The sequence below is a fragment of the Puma concolor genome, chromosome D3, assembly GCF_028749965.1.
Source record: "Puma concolor isolate L17-30 chromosome D3, mPumCon1.1.hap2, whole genome shotgun sequence".
In the NCBI taxonomy this organism is placed as follows: Eukaryota; Metazoa; Chordata; class Mammalia; order Carnivora; family Felidae; genus Puma; species Puma concolor.
In genome coordinates, this window is record NC_141678.1 from 17,474,542 (window position 1) to 17,492,599 (window position 18,058).

General features: G+C 55.4%; 1 protein-coding gene across 9 annotated transcripts in view; it reads left to right on the top strand.

The window, feature by feature from the left end:
* The window catches only part of WSCD2 (WSC domain sialate O sulfotransferase 2), a 117,353-nt gene extending 100,583 nt beyond the window's left edge, over positions 1–16,770 (top strand). For all 9 annotated transcript variants that reach the window (XM_086681877.1, XM_086681872.1, XM_086681869.1 and 6 more), the window contains 3 exons: positions 1,184–1,348; positions 8,446–8,646; positions 14,712–16,770. In XM_086681877.1, the coding sequence (XP_086538003.1) occupies positions 1,184–1,348; positions 8,446–8,646; positions 14,712–15,064 (719 nt within the window). In that variant the 3' untranslated portion in view covers positions 15,065–16,770. The remainder of the gene's footprint in view (positions 1–1,183; positions 1,349–8,445; positions 8,647–14,711) is intronic.
* The last annotated feature ends 1,288 nt before the right edge of the window (positions 16,771–18,058 follow it).

The following is an 18,058-nucleotide window of genomic DNA, read 5'->3' on the forward strand; positions in this document are numbered from 1 at the left end:
GGGCAGGGGAGAGGGGGTTGTCCACAACCCGAACTGAGGATTGAGGTCGTTGGCCCAGAGTGCAGAGGCAGGGCTGGAGCCCCAACTCTGGGATTCTCTCCTCTCCCCTTCCACTGCAGAGTCCCCTGTGCTGGCCTTCCCTCAGCTTCCCTTACATCCGTAGGGGCCAAAAGAAACCATCGCGGTGCCTTCTCAGCTCCGGGGCGGGCTGCAGTGGGAGGTGTTGAGGCTCTGACAACAGGAGCATTGGGAGGACTCTGGAAAGCCAGAGAATCAGAATGGTACCCACCTGCCCCAACCCATGTACAGATGAGGAAGCTGAAGGCTAAAAAAAACCAACTACCCCCTCCGAGCACTTTAGCGCGTTAACATATTGCATGTATCACGTCAGCCCGTACAAGATGCCTGCAAAGTAAATATTGTTATCCTCCATCCTCTTACCTGCCCATCTACGTGTCTGTCCATCCATCCGTTTTTAAGACACTGGTATCGTCCCTACTCTATGCCACATGATACGGAAAGTGCTGGGGAGGCAGCAGAAAGCAATGTAGGCAGGGCCTCCAACTAAACAAATAGTCGTTCGAGTAACAGTTGAGATGAGCCATATGGGGGAGACGGACAGTGTTCGAGAATGAGAGCCCAGGGAGTAGGGAAGGCAGGCGGTGCTGATTCAGCGGAGTGGGAGGAAAGCAGCAGTCTGCCTGGCAAAGGCAGCTGGGAGGGCAGCGAAGGCTCCTACCCAAGGTGCCGAGTCAGGAAGGAGCCAGGCCACCCGGGACTTGGAGGCCGAGATCAGAACCTTGGACTGGATCCCGTGTAGGTGGATGCCGTATGAGGGTTTGCATCTAGAGGAAAGGACGGTGGAGTTGGGGGCGGTGTGAGAGAGCGACTCGCTGTTCCGGGGGGAAACTGAGGCAGGAGAGAAGACGCTTCCTTGTAGCTGATGTTTATTGAATCCCTGCTGGGTGATCAACCCTTTTCATCCATGAGCTGATGTAACCCTCACGTCAATCCTGTGATGAGGAACCATTTTCTCCTTTTAAAGATGGGGAGGCAGGCCCGGAAGGAGTTCCGTCTTGTGCACTGGGTCGTATGGCTGGGAAGCGGGCCGGGATGGGGCTCAAGGCCCTGGTCCCTTCCGGACGGGCGCTGTCCGCCCCTGACCATGCCCTGCCTTTTGCAGACAACCGCTGCATGGACAGAAGGTTCCTCCCAGCCAAGTCCAAGCAGCTCATCGCTCTGGCCAGCTTCCCAGGCGCTGGCAACACGTGGGCTCGGCACCTCATCGAGCTGGCCACTGGCTTCTATACGGGCAGCTACTATTTTGACGGCTCTCTCTACAACAAAGGTGAGGAGGCAGAGGGGAGCAGAGAGGACCCACCGGGAGGGCATGGGAATACCCTTCCTGAGCACCTACTGTGCGCCACTCCACTCACCCGGGCACGTTCGCCAAGACCTACTGTGCGCTTGCCCCCCCCCCCCTTAGAGCCCACTGACATCGCCTGAGCAGCTTCTGTGCCATCAGGCACCTACTGCGCGCATGTGGTACCTTCCCTCTGTTGAGGTCCCCACAAACACTCCTTGAGCACCTACTAGGTGCAGGTTTCTCACCACAGACCTTTATTGACCAGCAGTCCTGTGCTGTATACAGAGGTAACAAAACTAGGTTCGTTCTGGGGGGGGCTATGGAGCACCTGCTGTTGGTCAGGGGTCTTGTCTGCATTTCAGAGCCCACATCCTTACCTCTCCGTCATAGGCCAGAAAGCCCTGGGGGTTCGCACTGGGGAACTGAATGTCTTGGATGAAATACCCATGGGTCGTGAAGCCCCCTCCCAGACATGGCCGGGGGAATATCAGGGGACGTATGTGGGGCAGCCCTTGGCTGTGGGTCTTTATGTCTGTTAACCAGATGAAGACCACTTCCTGGCTGTGTGACTTTGAGCCAGCTTCTGTGCCTCTCTGGTCCTGTGTCATCATGCACAAATCAGAGCTAACAGTATGTACTTGGTGAGGTCATTGTGAAGGTTAGTGAGTTGGTATGTGTAACAGGCTTAGCACAGAGTAAGTGTTCAGTAAATGGAGGCTGTGAATACTATGGTCCAGGCACTGGCCGGACGCAGCTTGGTGTTGACAGAGAGCCATCCTTCAATCCCAGCTCCGGGAGAGCCAGGGGGCGTCTGTCTGAGGGTGAGAAGCGGGAGGAAAGAAAGACAAGAAGGATGACAAGGGACGGGTTGAAGGATGGGCTTAGCAGCGGGTAGGGGGTCGACCTTAGAATCCCGACTTTCTGTATATGGATCAGGCTTTAGTTTTGGCGTAAGTGGTCATTTATTGAGCACTTAATACGTATGAGGCTCCCAGCTGGGTGTCTCGCTTGCTTATACCAGGATTTGAACCCAGGCCTGGCTTTCAACAGTATCTCTGCTCCTAACCCCTAAGTTGAGCTGCCTTTATGGGAGCTGCTGGGAGGAACCCAGGCACAGAGGGGACTCGGACTCTCTCCGGTTTGCCCTGGGGAGCGGCAGGGGGGAAGCCGACTCCGAAAGCATCCCGTGGCTGGCTCACATTCTAACCTTCCTGTGGCTGCAGCAGCAAGCCTGTTTATGGAATTCTAGAACGTTACGGATAGGAGGGTCCTTCAGGAGCATTTAGTCCAGGGATGCAAAGTGGTATCACCTCATGCATCCATTCCAGTGAATTTATGTGTTAAGAAGGATTCTGAGGTTCTGTTCTCTTTCAGAAACCAAAGTGCCTTAATCTGGTAGTGATGTCGGTTGACGGTGTAGGAGGGGGAACAGTGTGGCCACCTGCCAGGTATTTACCACCTCTGGTCTAATTCAACCTCCTAACGTTGGACCACGGGAAACAATCTTAAAATGGAGTCAGGGGATTGAATTTTCAGACCGAACTCTTACCCGGTTCAAGACCTTGGGCAACATTTCTTTGCCTCTCTGAGCCTCAGTCTCCTCATTTATACTGTAGGGATGTCCACACTGAACTCCTAGCGGTTTTGAAAGAAATATGACGAGACCGTGTGTGTGAGGCTATGTTGTAAAGTATACATTTTTTTTTTAATTTTTTTTTTCAATGTTTATTTATTTTTGGGACAGAGAGAGACAGAGCATGAACGGGGGAGGGGCAGAGAGAGAGGGAGACACAGAATCGGAAACAGGCTCCAGGCTCTGAGCCATCAGCCCAGAGCCTGACGTGGGGCTCGAACTCACAGACCGCGAGATCGTGACCTGGCTGAAGTCGGACGCTTAACTGACTGCGCCACCCAGGCACCCCAGTATACATTATTTTTTAAGCGACGTGTAACTGGGACAGTCAACTATTAGGCAGAGGAAAGGGCTTGGCCTCTGACGACACATGAGAATCACCCGGGGAGCTTTTCAAGTCTTGATGCCCAGGCTGCACCTGAGACCATTTCCATCAGGATCCTACGAGGGGAACAGGGTGTCAGTTTTTTAAAACCTCTCCAGGTGATTCGGGCACCGAGTGAGGCCCCTGGCTCCTAGACCGGGAGCCCAGTATTCTCACCTCTGGACCCACGGCATTCAAAAAATACTGTGTATTTTAGGGGCACCTGGGTGGCTCAGTCAGTTAAGCATCCAACTTCGGCTCAGGTCGGTTCATGAGTTCAAGCCCCACCTCGGTCTGTCTGCTGTCAGCATAGACCACACTTCACATCCTCTGTCCCCCCCCCCACCCCTCCCGTTTGTTCTCTCGTTCTCTCTTTCTCAAAATAAGTAAACTTAAAAAAATACTGTGTATTTTACACTCGAATCTTGGGGGAATATCAAGAGTTGGTAATTAGGGGGGCGAGGTGTGTATTAAAATTTTAAAAAGGAAAAGAGAGAGAGGGAGAACATACACCCTCCCTGGCCATTCCTCAGGCTCACACCGTGTGCACGTTTCCTTAGGTCCCTCCGAGAGGAGCAGCTGAAGCTTTTTGAACAGCTCCCCTTTCGTGAGGGGCTTCAAAATGCTTCCTGTGTCCTGAGCCCTTGCAGGGAACAGTGAGTTGGCCCTGGGAGTTGGGGGCTGGCAGTGGGGGGCAGGTGCATAGAGGACCCCCCCATAGCATCAGTCGGTTCTGCTAACCCCACGTCTCTGCCACCACCACAGCATAAGGAACTTCTCAGAGCTGGAGGGTCCTGGAGTGGGGGGGGGGGAGTGGATTTGCCCCCACTGGGGGGCCAGTCTGCTGCCCCTTTCACACATCAGACCCCAGGTATGATGAGTTCGCAGGTGGAAAACACACCAGCCATTTGCACGTGGGTTTCCTCTCCCTGGGACCTCGGGCCCCACCCCCCTCCCAGCTCTTCTGCCTGGAAACCTCCCCAAGCTGCGGGTCACATCCCCCTTTGCAGCGTCTCTGGCCGACTTCGACGTCTTCCTGCTTTTCTCCCTTGTATGCAGGGCTCTCCTTCCTTGTAGTGGGGCCCTTATTGTTGTAAATGTCATGTCACTGTTACTAATGCTGATCATTATGGGCCCGGCTCTGGGATGCGTGCTTACAGAGTTTGTGATTCAGTCTTGGGTGGGGGTTGTATGTGCAGAAGGTGGACAGGACTCACCCGAAAGGAGAGGAGGGAGTCCCGGGCAGAAGCCACGGGGGTGGGCGGACATGTGAGGAACAGCCGGAAGAGGAGACGGTGTGATTGGTGAATCAAATAGTCTGGTGGTGCTGGAAAGGGGGAGGGCCGGGGGGGGTGCAGGAAGGGCAGCCGGGACCGGACAGGCAAAGCCCGTGCAAGCCCTCTGAGGACAGTGCACATTATCCTGGGGCCACAGGCTCGTGCAGGGAGTGGGGTGAAGAGGGGTTCGAGGCAGGGTGGTCTGTGCTAAGATGCACATGTGTGAAATACCTCTCTGGCCAGAGTTTGGATGGGACGTTTCGGCTGCAGAGACAGTGGTGGGGAGAAGGGCACAGTGGAAGGGACATTTAAGAGGCCATTGATTAGAAGGGATGGGCCCAGAGCGGGTGGTTTCTGTATGATGAGCGGAGCCTCCACGGACTTTTGTTGGTTGGCAACTTTTGGAGTTTCCTCCTTCCTCCCTGCCTCTAACTAGCTGGATAACTGGGGGTCTGTCCCCTGCCCCTTGAACCTTCGATTTCCTCCTCTGGAACAAACTCGTGTTGGGGGGGGAACCCCCAGGGCCCTCCCATTTCTGATGGGCTGCCTGGAATTTTCTCTGTCCTTCACTTTCTCGGCAACCTCGTCTTCCTTCATCCTGGTAACAGTCTGCCCCCGCGAGGGACTGTTGAATAGAAGAGGGATGGAGGGAGAGAATGACTGACTGGTAGATGGATTCTCCCCGCCCAGAATCCACATGTCTATACCCCTTGAGTTCTGCCTTCTCTTCCTCTTACCCAGGGAGGTTGGCCATTTGCAAACCATGATTTTCTCTGTGTCCGTCTCTTGCTTGGTCTTAGTCTCTCTCTGATCTTTGTCTCCTTATTTTGATGTCTGTTTCTCTCTCCCCTTCTTCTCCGCCCCCCGCTTCCATCCCCCTTCCTATCTCAGGGACCCCACAGCCCCAAGTGCAGGCTCCTGCTCTGTGGCCTGTCAGAACCCAGAGGTGGGAGGGGCTGGGTGACTGCCCAGATTGGGCAGGGCCCTTCTCTGCCCCTGGGGGCCCACAGGTGGGGCAGGGCATTGGGGAGGCAGCCTCTTGGCCCTGCTGACACAGGACCAGTTTTCTGAGAAGTGCCTCAAAATAAACCCCGTTATCCCTGGAGGACTGCCAGCCTCCAGGGTGTCCGTGTCCAGAGCCAGGAGTAGGTCTTTCCTGCCCCAGTAAACTCCGGGGCCTGCAGGAATGTGGGTGGAGTCTCTGCCCTTCTCTGTGCCTGTTTCCCTCACTGCAAAATGTACCCGCAACTCTAATAGTATTTCACACTGATGCAGTGGAGTTGCTGGGTCCTGTGTCCCACAGGGCGCCAGAGGGTGCCCCCTGGTGGTAGAGTTCCACAATTCCGCTCTGGCCCCAGGCTTGCACGCGTGATTGCTGTCTTTACCTACAGGTCCCTCCCTGGTGGACAGCTGAGCTAGGTCCTCAGGCATGCGGATCCCATGTGGCTTCTCAAAGGCGCCTCCCTAGACGCAGAACCCCCCTCTCTGGGAGGCACTGTGCTAAGTGGAATTTTCTCCACCTCCCTACTTTTCCAGGGTACCCTGCAACCTAACTTCTCAGGCAACCTGAGACCAAAGCAGGTCTTCTCTGGTGTTTAGTTTTTTTGTATCTTGACAAATATTGTGCGAGGTTGACTCCATCCCGTAGCAAAGAGAAATGTGATCGAGGGTCCCAGCAACCCCCGGGGGCTGATTGAAACTAGTCTCACCCCTCTGCCACGTTGTAGTTTTTCTTCTCTGAGAACCTGTATGCGCTCTTGTGCAACCCCTGCGTCTGTGTTTCTGTTGCTGTGCCGGTGGTGACATGGATTTTGGCAGAGAGAGAATGAAATCATAGTTGGGTAGCCCCTCGTCCGCATCATGAGGGGCTTTACCGATGCCATGTGTGACTGCCCACCGTGAAATCCTCTGTGTCCCGGGCTCGCGCTCGAGCTCCCAGACCCCATTCCTCAGTGGCCCATGACACTGTGCTGCCCGTGGGCCTCAAAGGCTGTGGGTTCATGTTTCCTTGTGGGCACGGGCCAGCGCCCATGTGCAAGGCTGGACTAATTCCTACAGCTTCACTGGGCAAGTCCCAGGACAGAATTTGGCTCAGGACATGACATTCCATTCCTGGCGTTGTTACCTTGTGACCCCGGGGGGGGGGGTGTGTGTGTGTGCCAGACCTTTCTGAAGCCTGATCTCCAGGAACAGAAGTAGGTCCCATGCCGGCCTCATCTTAATCCACCTTAAAAGCCAAAGGCAGAGCCTCAAACCTTCGTGCGTGGGCCAGGAGAGAAAAAAATGAACTCTGAGGTTTGAGGATGCAGGGTGTCTCCTCAGTCCGTGACTTCGCCCCTAGACTTGTTCTCTTTGAGCTGCTGTTTATCGAAACACGGACAACTGTGTGCCTCAGTGGTTTCTCACAGCAGCCCTGTGAAAGGGAAGGTGCATGGTGCCATTTTATGGATGAGGACACGGAGGCCAAAGAAATAACATTGAGTTGGAAACGCAGCCGCTATCCGGAAGGTGCCGGTACGATACCATTTCTACGCGGCTTGCAAGATGCCATCTAAGTGACTTGGAGAACTCGGTCTCAGGAGCCTGGATGAGTTGGGTTTGAATTTTGACCCTGCCTCTCGCTGCCTGTATAGTCAAAGCACGTTCGTTGATCTCTCTCTCTGCCTGTTCCCTCATCTATAAAATCTCTCCCATTTCCCCAGCTTTTTTCCCCCCCAAGTTTATTTTAAGAGAAAGCAGGGGAGGGGTAGCAAGAGGGAGAGAGACTCTCGAGCAGGCTCCGTACCTTGAGGCGCCCATCTCTGTCAGACTCGCAGACTTCGAGATCGTGACCCGAGCTGAAATCAAGAGTCAGAGGCTTAATCAGCTGAGCCACCCAGGCGCCCCATCCCCATTTTTTGAAATGAAAATCTGATCGTGTCCCTTTCTCTTTTGCTTAAATCCTTTTAAGGGCTGCCTAATGTTTGTGGTCTCGTGCTGAGCTCTTGGTCACAACCCCTACCGTCCTATCTGGCTTTACACTCCCCTCTTTCTGCTCTCAGCAGTCACTCATGTGGCACCTTCCTTCCGACCCACCCCCGGACCTTTGCATCTGCTGTTCCCCCCACCTTTCCCTTCCTCTCTCGGGCTAGTAGATTCCTCCTTGGCTTTCACATGTCAGCCTAAGCACCTCTTCCTCCAGGAAACTTTGCCGGATGCCGCCTGACTAGGTCCGCGATCTTGGCTAGGCGGGCTGGGCTGCGCAGCTCCAGACCGTGGGTTATATCCGTGTCTGTTCCCTGAGTCTCTCACCATCTGGGACCAACAGCCTGCTAGTGCACGTCCCTCTCGCAGTGATGGAGGAGCATACGAGAGTAAACAAGCATGTGGGGCACCTGGGGGCTTTGATGGAGACCCGCTTCTGTCCTCATCCCAGCTGCCAAAGTGACGCACCGGCCATGCCTGGGGATGGGGAGTCCACCCAAAGAGGGCTCCCCCAGTGTGTCACCGTCAGGTGCCTCTTGTGCCTCAGCGAGCATCCCATGCCTCTTCGGCAGCGCTGTGGTTCCTTACGTTTATTTCGGTCACGGTTTACAGAATCTGGCTCCCAACGACAGCGAGACGCATGGGTCTTTTTGCAGTCTATCCCCACCTCCCAGCACAATGCCTGGCACGTAGTAGGTGCTCAGTAAATAGAGGAGGAAAGGAATGGGAGCGTGAATGAATGTGGGAGGATAACAGAGGCGGCCTGGGTGGGCAGGGTGTGGCGGGACTCCTCGCCTCCCCTGCTCACGGCCCTGTACCCCCTTCCCCTGCCCGTGGGAAGGGTTCAAAGGTGAGCGGGACCACTGGCGCAGCGGCAGGACCATCTGCATCAAGACGCACGAGAGCGGCCAGAAGGAGATCGAGGCCTTCGATGCCGCCATCCTGCTCATCCGTAACCCCTACAAGGCGCTCATGGCAGAGTTCAATCGCAAGTACGGCGGCCACATCGGCTTCGCTGCACATGCCCACTGGAAGGGCAAAGGTACGGGGGGGGGGGGGGAGGGTGGGTGCGGCAGGTTGGGGTGAGCGGACGGTGCTGTCTGCCGCGAGGGATCCAGGCAGGCCCCCCCCCCCGCCCCCAGCGTCCCCTGCTGAGAGCCAGTGTGATGCCCTAGGGCAGCGGGCAAGGGCCTCGGCTTGGGCCCAGGAGCAACTCCCTGGGTTCAATGCCCATCTCCGCCACTTCCCTCCCCTGGACTTAAGTTTGTCCCATCTATAAAATGGGGGTAATCATCGTGAAGCTCTAAGAATTTAACCCTTTAAAACCACTCTGTAAATGTGACTCGTGATGGAGATAGAAACCCTCACATGATTGATATGGGATGGATTGAAACCGTTTCAGGAGCCCTTTCCCCTGGGTGTCAGGAGACCTGAATTCAGCCCCGGGTCGGTGGCTGGTGGCCATGAGGTCACTTATGAGCTCCTAAGGACTCGCAGAGCAGCACTGCGGTGAACCACCCCTAACAACTCTGGGTTGTGAGGCTCCGAGAGGTTAAGTGACCTGTGCCCGGTCACACAGCTGGGAGGTGACCGCGTTGACCCCCCCCAGCAGTGAATCTTAATATGATCTGCCTTTGACATTCACCTCTGGTACTTAGATGGCAGCTGTGTGGATGAATGTCTCACAGGGAGGTGGCCCACGATAATGGAGAGAGCTTTACCATCAGACCCAAGCTCTGTCCTCTTGGGTATCTTTAATCCCTCTGGCTCTCAGAATACCGCCATCGCGGTAACGAGAGTCTTGAAACCCCATTCGTTTAACCCTGCTTTTACAGCTGGGACAAGCTAAGCTCAGGGAGGTGAAGAGGCTTCTCCAGGACGCAGGAGAGCTGGGGTTTGACCCCAGAAAGTCTTGCTCCTGAGCCCCGGCCCTTCACCACCACAGTGGTAACGGATGGGGCAAAACGTCGATGAACGGTGGGCGTCGCAGGCCAGTAGGTGCTCTGTAAATGTGAGCTCTCTCCACCTTACCCAGCCTGCTCCAGCCTCAACACTGAGGGGTGCTTTCCACGTCCCCCCCCCCCCGACTCCCCACAACTGCTCTCCAGCCCTGGCCCCTCCGCAGAGAGGACCGGAACTTGACGGGATGGTATGCACTGAGCAATCCAATAGTTACACCCGCAGCAGTGACCTCGTTCATTAAGACTCTCGTGCCTGTCTGGCCAACCGTGCCCTGGCTTCCCAGTTCAGTCAAGGGGGTCCTCTGCGCCTTCCCTTGCCTCACCACACCCCCCCCCCCCCCCCCCCCCGCAGAGGGTAGAAGCGTAGGCGGTGACATTTGTGCCCTTGTTCCCCAAAAGGTCCTCTGATTTACTTACAGAACAATCGAAAATGAACACCACTCAGGGCCAGGCTGAGAAGTCTGCAGGCGCCCAGGGCAGAGGGCCTGTCCTGAGCACAGACTTGGCTGGTCCAGCTGGAAAGGACCTGGGGCTGACCAAGCCCAGGGGTCCCCAGCCCCTACTGCACGTCAACATCCCTGGAGGAGTGTGGGGAAGTCCCAGTGCCCAGACTGCACCCGGACCGTTGCTGTGGTGGATCCCAGGCATCGGTATTTTTTAAAGCATCCAGGATACAGGCAGGACTGAGAACCACTGATTGTCTATTTATTAATGGGGAAACCGAGGCCCAGAGAGAGGCAGGGACCTGCCAAGGTCCTTAGGGCAGGAGTAGAATCCAACTCTCTGGCTCCCAGGTATCCCGATGTCCCCAGGGACAAGGGAGGGGACTCACTCGGGAGGCTCTCATGGGGCCAGGCACTTTGCATGCTTCATGGCATTTAACCCTTCTAATTCCAGGAAGAGGGAAGAAAGGCTTTTGTGGTCAAGGTGGCATTCCATTGCACAGGCGAGGAAACCATCCCAGGAAGGCTTATTCACCTCACTGGGCTAAGGCCCCAGGGTTTGGCAGAGCTGGGGTTCAACCCCAGGCGTTAGCTACCAGGCTCTCTTACCTTGAGGGGTCTCTGACCTCCTGATGAGTTCACTGCTGCTTTCCTGGTTTAGCGCCTGGTCTCAGATTCAGACAGTTCCCAGGAGCCCCTTGCCTCTTTCCTGATCAAGGCAGCTGGGAGCTTGAAAACCAAAGATAAGGGAGGTGTCAGGACAGGCTCAACCATGAGGCTGCAGGGGATGGGAGAGAAGAGATTCCAGCAAATGTATCTCCTGTTGGGGGCCTGGGGTCCCAACCTGAGTCCAGGATGGGGGAGGGGGGCTTCTCCACCTCATCACCTCCCAGGCAGGCCTGACCCCGGTCTTAAGTGCTCTGAGAGCCTTCCCCCAAAGAACCATTTCTCTCTCTGCTTTAACGCCTGGCCCTTGGAGGCACTTGTTTGAGACCCTTGCTTTAAGGGTCCCTGCATCAGCAACATCAGTATCACTTGGGAACTGGTTAGAAAAACATTCTGCGGCCCCCACCGCAGACCTGCGGAGTCACATTCCGGGCGGGCGCCTGGCAAATCTGGGTCTTACCCATCCCTCCAGATGTTTGATACACATCGATGCCCCAACGTGAGAACCACTGCCTTCATAAACCCTTGTGGCTCAGAGTGTGGCCTGTGGATCAGTGGTGTCCATCACCTGGAAGCTTCTAAAAAGCTTTTCTCAAAAAGCACATCTCAGCCCTCCCCCACCCCCTGCCAGGGTCCCTGAATGGGAATCTGCATTTTAACAAGATTCTCTGGGAAGCTTCCTAGGCACTTGCAAGTTTGAGAACGCCTGGCTTAGAATGCCCTCCCCTAGCAGGTGACGGTCACCTCCCTAAGAGCAGAGCCCCCCCTAGCTGCTGAGCACATCTGTCCCACCCTGCCTCTGCCCCCTTCCCCTTTAGAGCTGGGTCAAGGCCCTTGCAACCCTCCCCGCCCCCCACCCCCATTTTGGGTTCCATAACGTTAATTTTACAGTCTCCCTGGAGTGGGTCCAAAGCAAAGTTTTATGTGATATGATTACACAAGGTGAATCGTCCTGATCTAATGAAACAGACTGTGTTTGATGATTCCGTGGGGAATTAAGTGCAGTTAAGCTATTAATCAGGCCCCTGTTCTTCTCGACAAGAGGGAGCAAAGAGGGGCCCTGCCAGGCTCACGTGTGGGACCGTTCCGGTGGAACCAGCACTGGTGACCAACGGTCCGTGGCTCAGCTTGACTTTATTACCCGCTTTGAAGGCAGCGATCAGTTACCGGGAATCCTGTGCTAATCGGGGCTTCTGTCTTCACCTTTTATCCTTCTTTCTGATGAAGTGGGTTAGGAACAGCCAGGATGGCAATCTTTGGGGTAGGCACACAGCTGTTGCTGAGGCAGCTCGGGTGTTGCCCGGAAGCTCTGATGCGACAGGTGGGGCACCTGGGGCACCTCAGTGACTCCAGGGCACCAGCGTCAAGGATGATCGTGACCGTAGCCAGCACTTACGGAGCACCTGCTGGATCCCAGGCCGGGTGCCAGGGTTTTTGCCGCGCTTACTCCATTCCCTCCGCCCAGCATGCCCAGGACGGAGGTCTTCGCGCAGTTGTTCTGCCGATGGGTAAACTGAGCCACCGGGAGACCGACCGAGCCCCTCAGCTACTCTAGGGAGGAAAGGGGTTGCGAATGCTGTCAGTCTGACTCCCAAGTTGTCCGTGAACAGACCCCGAGTCGTAGAACAACAGCCGAAGGTGAAGTGAGCCGTGGTAAACTAGGAGCTGATCCCGAAGGGTTTCCTAGGAGGGCAGGAGCCAGGCTCAGTCAGGGTTCAAATCCTGTCTTGGGTGATTACTGTGTGGCCTCGAGCGACTGGCTTCGTGTCTCTGAGCCTCCTTTTTCCTGTGTGTAAAATGGGCCCAAGTCTCACTCTCCAGGCTTCTTGGGAAAAGGGGAGGTGGCCGACACATAGTAGGTGCTCAGGCAACATACGGTCCCATCCCCCGGTGATCTCCAGTCAGCAAGGATGCCATGCTGTCTCCGCCCGCCTGCATTGAAGGCCAGGAGCCCCGTTTGCAGGACTCTGACCACCGTGCAGGCGGGTCCTTCCTTCTCCTCGACGACCACCGTGCAGCACCCCCTCCAGCAAATATTTGAGATGGTCAGAAGCGGCCAAGCCTGGAAATCCGATCTGCGTGTTACTAGGTGACTGAGTACCATCTCCGTCCACCTGGGCCTCTGCCATCAGAGCAGCAGGTGTCCTGAACCATCCGGGACGCCGTGAGGTGACTCAGGAGTGGAGAGATTCTTAAAAAGAAAAAAAAAAAAACAAAAACAAAACTATGCACATACTATATGTTCTTTTAATCACTCATACATCTGGTCTTAACCCATTACAACAGTGTGGGCCCAATTAGCCAGATACATTGTAAATAATTTATCGTCAGGATAAAATCTATCCTTGTCACCAAGATATAGATTTCCCAAGCAGCGGTGGTGTTCCAGGGGGGGACACTGGGAGAGCCGGAGCCTCTCCAAAGGTCTTGATGTGTTCTGCAGAGAAAGAGGAGCCCTTCATCACATCACAGTTTGGCGGTTGGGAATTTCAATTTAGTTCAACAAGCATTTATCGAGCCCCTGCTGGGTGTAAGGCAGTGGGGGTGAGGCTCCTGGTGCCTGGGAAGGATTAGGACCTGGGATCAGACAGGCCTGGTCTGGAGGGTGCTGCCTGGGGCTGTGTGACCTCGGGCCAGTCACTTACCCTCTCTGAGCCTCAGTTTCCTCACTGGTGATACAAGTGAACAGTAGCCCTTTCCTTGCAGGGTAGTTTTGAGGATTAAGTGAGATCATGGGCACCCATCACCCAGCAAAGGTTGAGGATTTAGTTATTAAGAACGAGTTGGGCTCCCCCAACCCAGCGTGCAAAACTCACCAGACCGTCGTTCAATAAATAAATCCCTCTGGAGGGGGCAGGGCGGTGGTGCTTCTGTGAGCAGCAGAGGGTCTGGCTTCAGCGTTTGGGGGCACCTGCCCCCTCTGATTGTCCTAGTGGGGGTTTGGAATCCCTTTCTGCCTTCCCAGCATCCTCCGTGATCTCCTTCCACAGTTACCCAGATTCTTGTTCTGTCAGTTTCAGCAGCTCCAGGGCTGGCTGGTGTCTCTTTGAGGTCCTCTCTAGGGTTTCCCCAAGCCTTCACTCACATTCTCCTGTAGCCTGCCTTTCGAGTCAGACCATCCCCAAACACCTTCCCGATGCTGGTGACAATCCACCCTGCCATTTTCCCATGGCAAGGTAATACACCCCAAAACAAGACACAGTGTATGATGATAAAAAGAGAAACAACACGAAGGCAAAGATGACGGTATAGAGCCTCTGATTTCAACTCTACCCCCAGCCCAGTCCATCAGAGACCACATACGCGGGGAGTTCAAAGGGGGCTGCGGAGCCCGGAGCCAGGAGAGCCGGGGAAGACAAGATCTCATCTCAGGATAATGACAGGAATAGTATTGAGTCAACATCACTTGAGCACTTCCTGGGCCTGGGGCCCCATGCTCAAAACCTCCTCGGCTTTAATCCGCTTGCGTATACAAAGGTCCTACTATCGTAGGACCTGGGAGTAGATAACCGTTACCAAAGAGGAGAATTGCTACTACACAGGGTAACTTGATGGTGAAAAGCCTAGACTTTGAAGCCAGACTGGTGTCCCATCTTGGCTCTACCAATGATTAGCTCTGTGTCCAAGAGCACCTGACTTAACCTCTCTGTGCCTCTTTTTTTTTTTTTTCCCTGTTTAATGAAAACGAGCGTACCTGTCACACAGAATCGTGAGGAATAAGTGAGTGAGTAGCCATTCATACGCTTATTGTACGTGAATACAAATGCATATAGAAGGTACAGTAAATACACGTATTTATGGATAAGTCTGTGCCGGGCCTACAGTGAGCACCAAACGAGTGGTGGTGTTATCCCCAAAGACCAGGTGAAGGACCTTCCAGGTGGAAGCGGTGGCAGGGAGGGGGCAGGAATCGGGCCAGTTTGGGGATCCGAAGGACTGGGTAAGGGTGTCGCTGTCAGTCACTGCGTCCGCTGCCACCTGACCCTTGCCCCCAGAGCCCCTCCTCCCTCTGACCCGGCCCTGCCTCCTCTCTCCAGAGTGGCCGGAGTTTGTGAGGAACTACGCCCCGTGGTGGGCCACTCACACGCTGGACTGGCTCAAGTTCGGCAAGAAGGTGCTGGTGGTGCACTTCGAGGACCTGAAGCGGGACCTGTTCGTCCAGCTGGGCCGCATGGTCAGCCTGCTGGGCGTGGCCGTCAGGGAGGACCGGCTGCTGTGCGTGGAGAGCCAGAAGGACGGCAACTTCAAGCGCTCGGGGCTCCGGAAGCTCGAGTACGACCCCTACACGGCCGACATGCAGAAGGTCATCTCTGCCTACATCAAGATGGTGGACGCGGCCCTGAAGGGGAGGAACCTCACCGGCGTTCCTGACGACTACTACCCCAGATGATTCATCAGGCGGGGAAGGGGCCGGGAGTCCCGCCCGAGCAGGGGTCTCGAGACTCCTGGGGACGCCCCCCACCCCCACCCCAACCCATCTGTCCTCTCTCTCTGGCTTGGGGACAATCCCCTTGGCCGCTGTCGGCCTTCAGTGACTTTGCTGCATGACCAAGGAGGCTCGAGGGAAGAGACTGGGCGCTCCCCACCCTTGGAGGCGCAGGGGGCCCCTGGTTTGGAGACGTTCTAGCCACGTGGACCCTTTTCTGTCTCCTCTGCCCCTGCCCCCCCCCCCGCCACTCTGGGCCCCACCTGTGGGAGGGAGGGCTCACGGTGGCCCCAGGACATGGGTGTCCCACTGCAGATGTCAAGGACCTCGATGCCAGGGTGGAAGGGACTGTAGCAGGAGAAAGTGGCCCCAGACTCTCTTCCCTTCTGGGCTGAACATTCACGGCCTCCCCCCACCTCCTCCCCTCCACCCCCGGAATCACAGGCACCAACACTTATCCGGGCCACTTCTGTTTGAAGAAGGGTCTCAGACAGCCCGGGTGGGGTGCGGAGGCCATGATGCTCACAGGACGTTAACGGGCACCACCGCGTGGGGCCGCTGTTGTCATGAGCCCACCTCGCCACAGTGCTCCTGAGAAGCCATCGGGTTGGTTGGCCACCTCTAGGGCCGGAATTCTGCCCTTTTCTTCCCCTGCTGTAGCCAGAAGGTGACCTTGGGATCTTTGATCTCCCTTCTAGGGGTTCTCAGGCACCAATAGTCACCCCACCAGGATGGCCACGTGCAGAATCTTGAGTAACACAGCTCTCTGTTGTGGCGCCCAACACATTGATCCTACACTGCCCTCTGACCCCTACCAGTGGGTCCTTTGCTATCCAGATGAGAGAGCAAAGTGCTCCAAATCAGGTGGGACCATGACCCTACTACCTTCTCAGACCATTGACCTCCCCTTGGTCATAGTCCAGTGGGGCTGGCCTCCCTCAGAATGGGAATGGTTCTTCATTTCCATACAAGCACTGCCCCCTTGGTGGTTAAGACCTCAAACCAAAGGATTCTCAAGGACCTGGGTTGCTAATTATCTGTCTTTGAAAGCATCAATTCAGCACCCATCTTTCCCCCGCCTCGGATACCAGTGGCTTCACATCCAGCCCATATCCGTGCACCTGTCTCATTCCCTACCACGTAGATGCAAAAGCCATAGGTCACAGATCTTTGCTATTCTGTCTGGAGCAGCCCCCCACTCGGCCCCTTCGAAGGCTCGGGGGGCAGGTAAAAATGCTCGTTCCCAAATACCCAAGAGACTAGGGAGAAGGAGCGTGTAAAGAGATATATTTTTTTAAGAGGAATAGAACTAATACGTTCTGCCCCTTGGCACTTGGCCACTCGAAGAGAAGGGCTTAGGGATTGAGCCTGTGTTTCTCTTCCCTGATTCCCTCAGCTGTGGGATTCGGGCCACCGCAGGGCCCAGCCAGGGGGCCCTGAATGTATTTTATACCATGTTTCTTCCCCCACCCCCCACCCAGGCTAATTTCTAGTCTTTTGAGAAGCAGTCGAGGGCGTGGCCTCCCCTCCCACTTAGAGATCAGCGCTCTCTGGGGTGACTCTTGGTCCAAGACCTGGGCCAGCTCTGCTGGTGGCCACTCAGGCCACAAGCCTCAGTCCGAAGATTCCTCAGGTCAACACCATCATTAAAAAGCGAGTTTTGTTGAGTATTCTACCATGTCATGGAGTGTTGTGGAAGGCGATTTCACAAATGGGTGTGTGTGTGTGTGTGTGTGTGTGTGAGAGAGAGAGAGAGAGAGGTATAAGTGTCCACGGAGTCTTGACCCAAGTCACCGACAGCACTCCACCTGGGTCACAGGCTAAACCCTGGCCCGCCTCCAAAATGGATCCTGATGGTATTTCCAGACTGAGCCTGAATCTGCCCACTGCTTTGACTGTGGCCACAGACTGAGCCCCAGACCTAGTCCTGGATGGGGCTTTTGCTTGGTCACTCTGGGCCCTGACCTTGAACGCTGTCTGGGCCCTCATCTGACCTCAGACAGAGCCTTGACTCTGGTCCCAAGCTGAGCCGTGAAGCCCTATGCCAATCTCCTCTCCCCTTTCTATGATCTGTTCCTCCCTGGCCAGAAGGGAGGGAAGCCATGGAACCTGCAGCCCCACGCTTTCCTGATCTCTCCTCCTCAGATCTCACAGACTCTCTGCCATATTCTCCCACCACAGATCACTGCAGGGCAGGGGGCAAGGGGGTTTCCCACCCCTTTAGGCCGGGGCAAGATGGCCAGTTAGGCAACCTCCTCTCTGGCCAATTTCTGCCCATTTGTATCACACTTCAGCAGTCCTCTTGAATCAAATCTGTAGGTCAGACCCAGAAGGAACCAAAGCAACATTCATTCATTCCCTCGTTTCTTCAACAGATATCTTACTGGGCATCTACTGTGGGCCAGGCACTCCTCTAGCTTCTAGAGGCTTAAAAAGGGACAAAAAGACAAAAATCCTGGTCCCCGCAGTTCACATTTTACCAAGTACCGAGCAGATACTTGTAAGTAATCGGAAAGCTTTTTTTTTTTTTTTTTCAACGTTTATTTATTTTTGGGACAGAGAGAGACAGAGCATGAACGGGGGAGGGGCAGAGAGAGAGGGAGACACAGAATCGGAAACAGGCTCCAGGCTCTGAGCCATCAGCCCAGAGCCCGACACGGGGCTCGAACTCACGGACCGCGAGACCGTGACCTGGCTGAAGTCGGACGCTTAACCGACTGCGCCACCCAGGCGCCCCAATCGGAAAGCTTTTAAGGAGGGGGATGGGGCGGGGGCAAAGAAGTAAAGTCCCTAGGTGGCTTGTGACTGACCCCAGGAGGGGATTCTCAACCCCGGTGGACTGGGGCGTTGCGTGCTGATGCCCAGTCACTAGCCAGAACTGGCCCACGTCCCACAGAGGTGATGGCAGAAACTGGCCAGTCAGGGCCTTCCCCAAAAAGTCCCTCTGCACATCCAGAG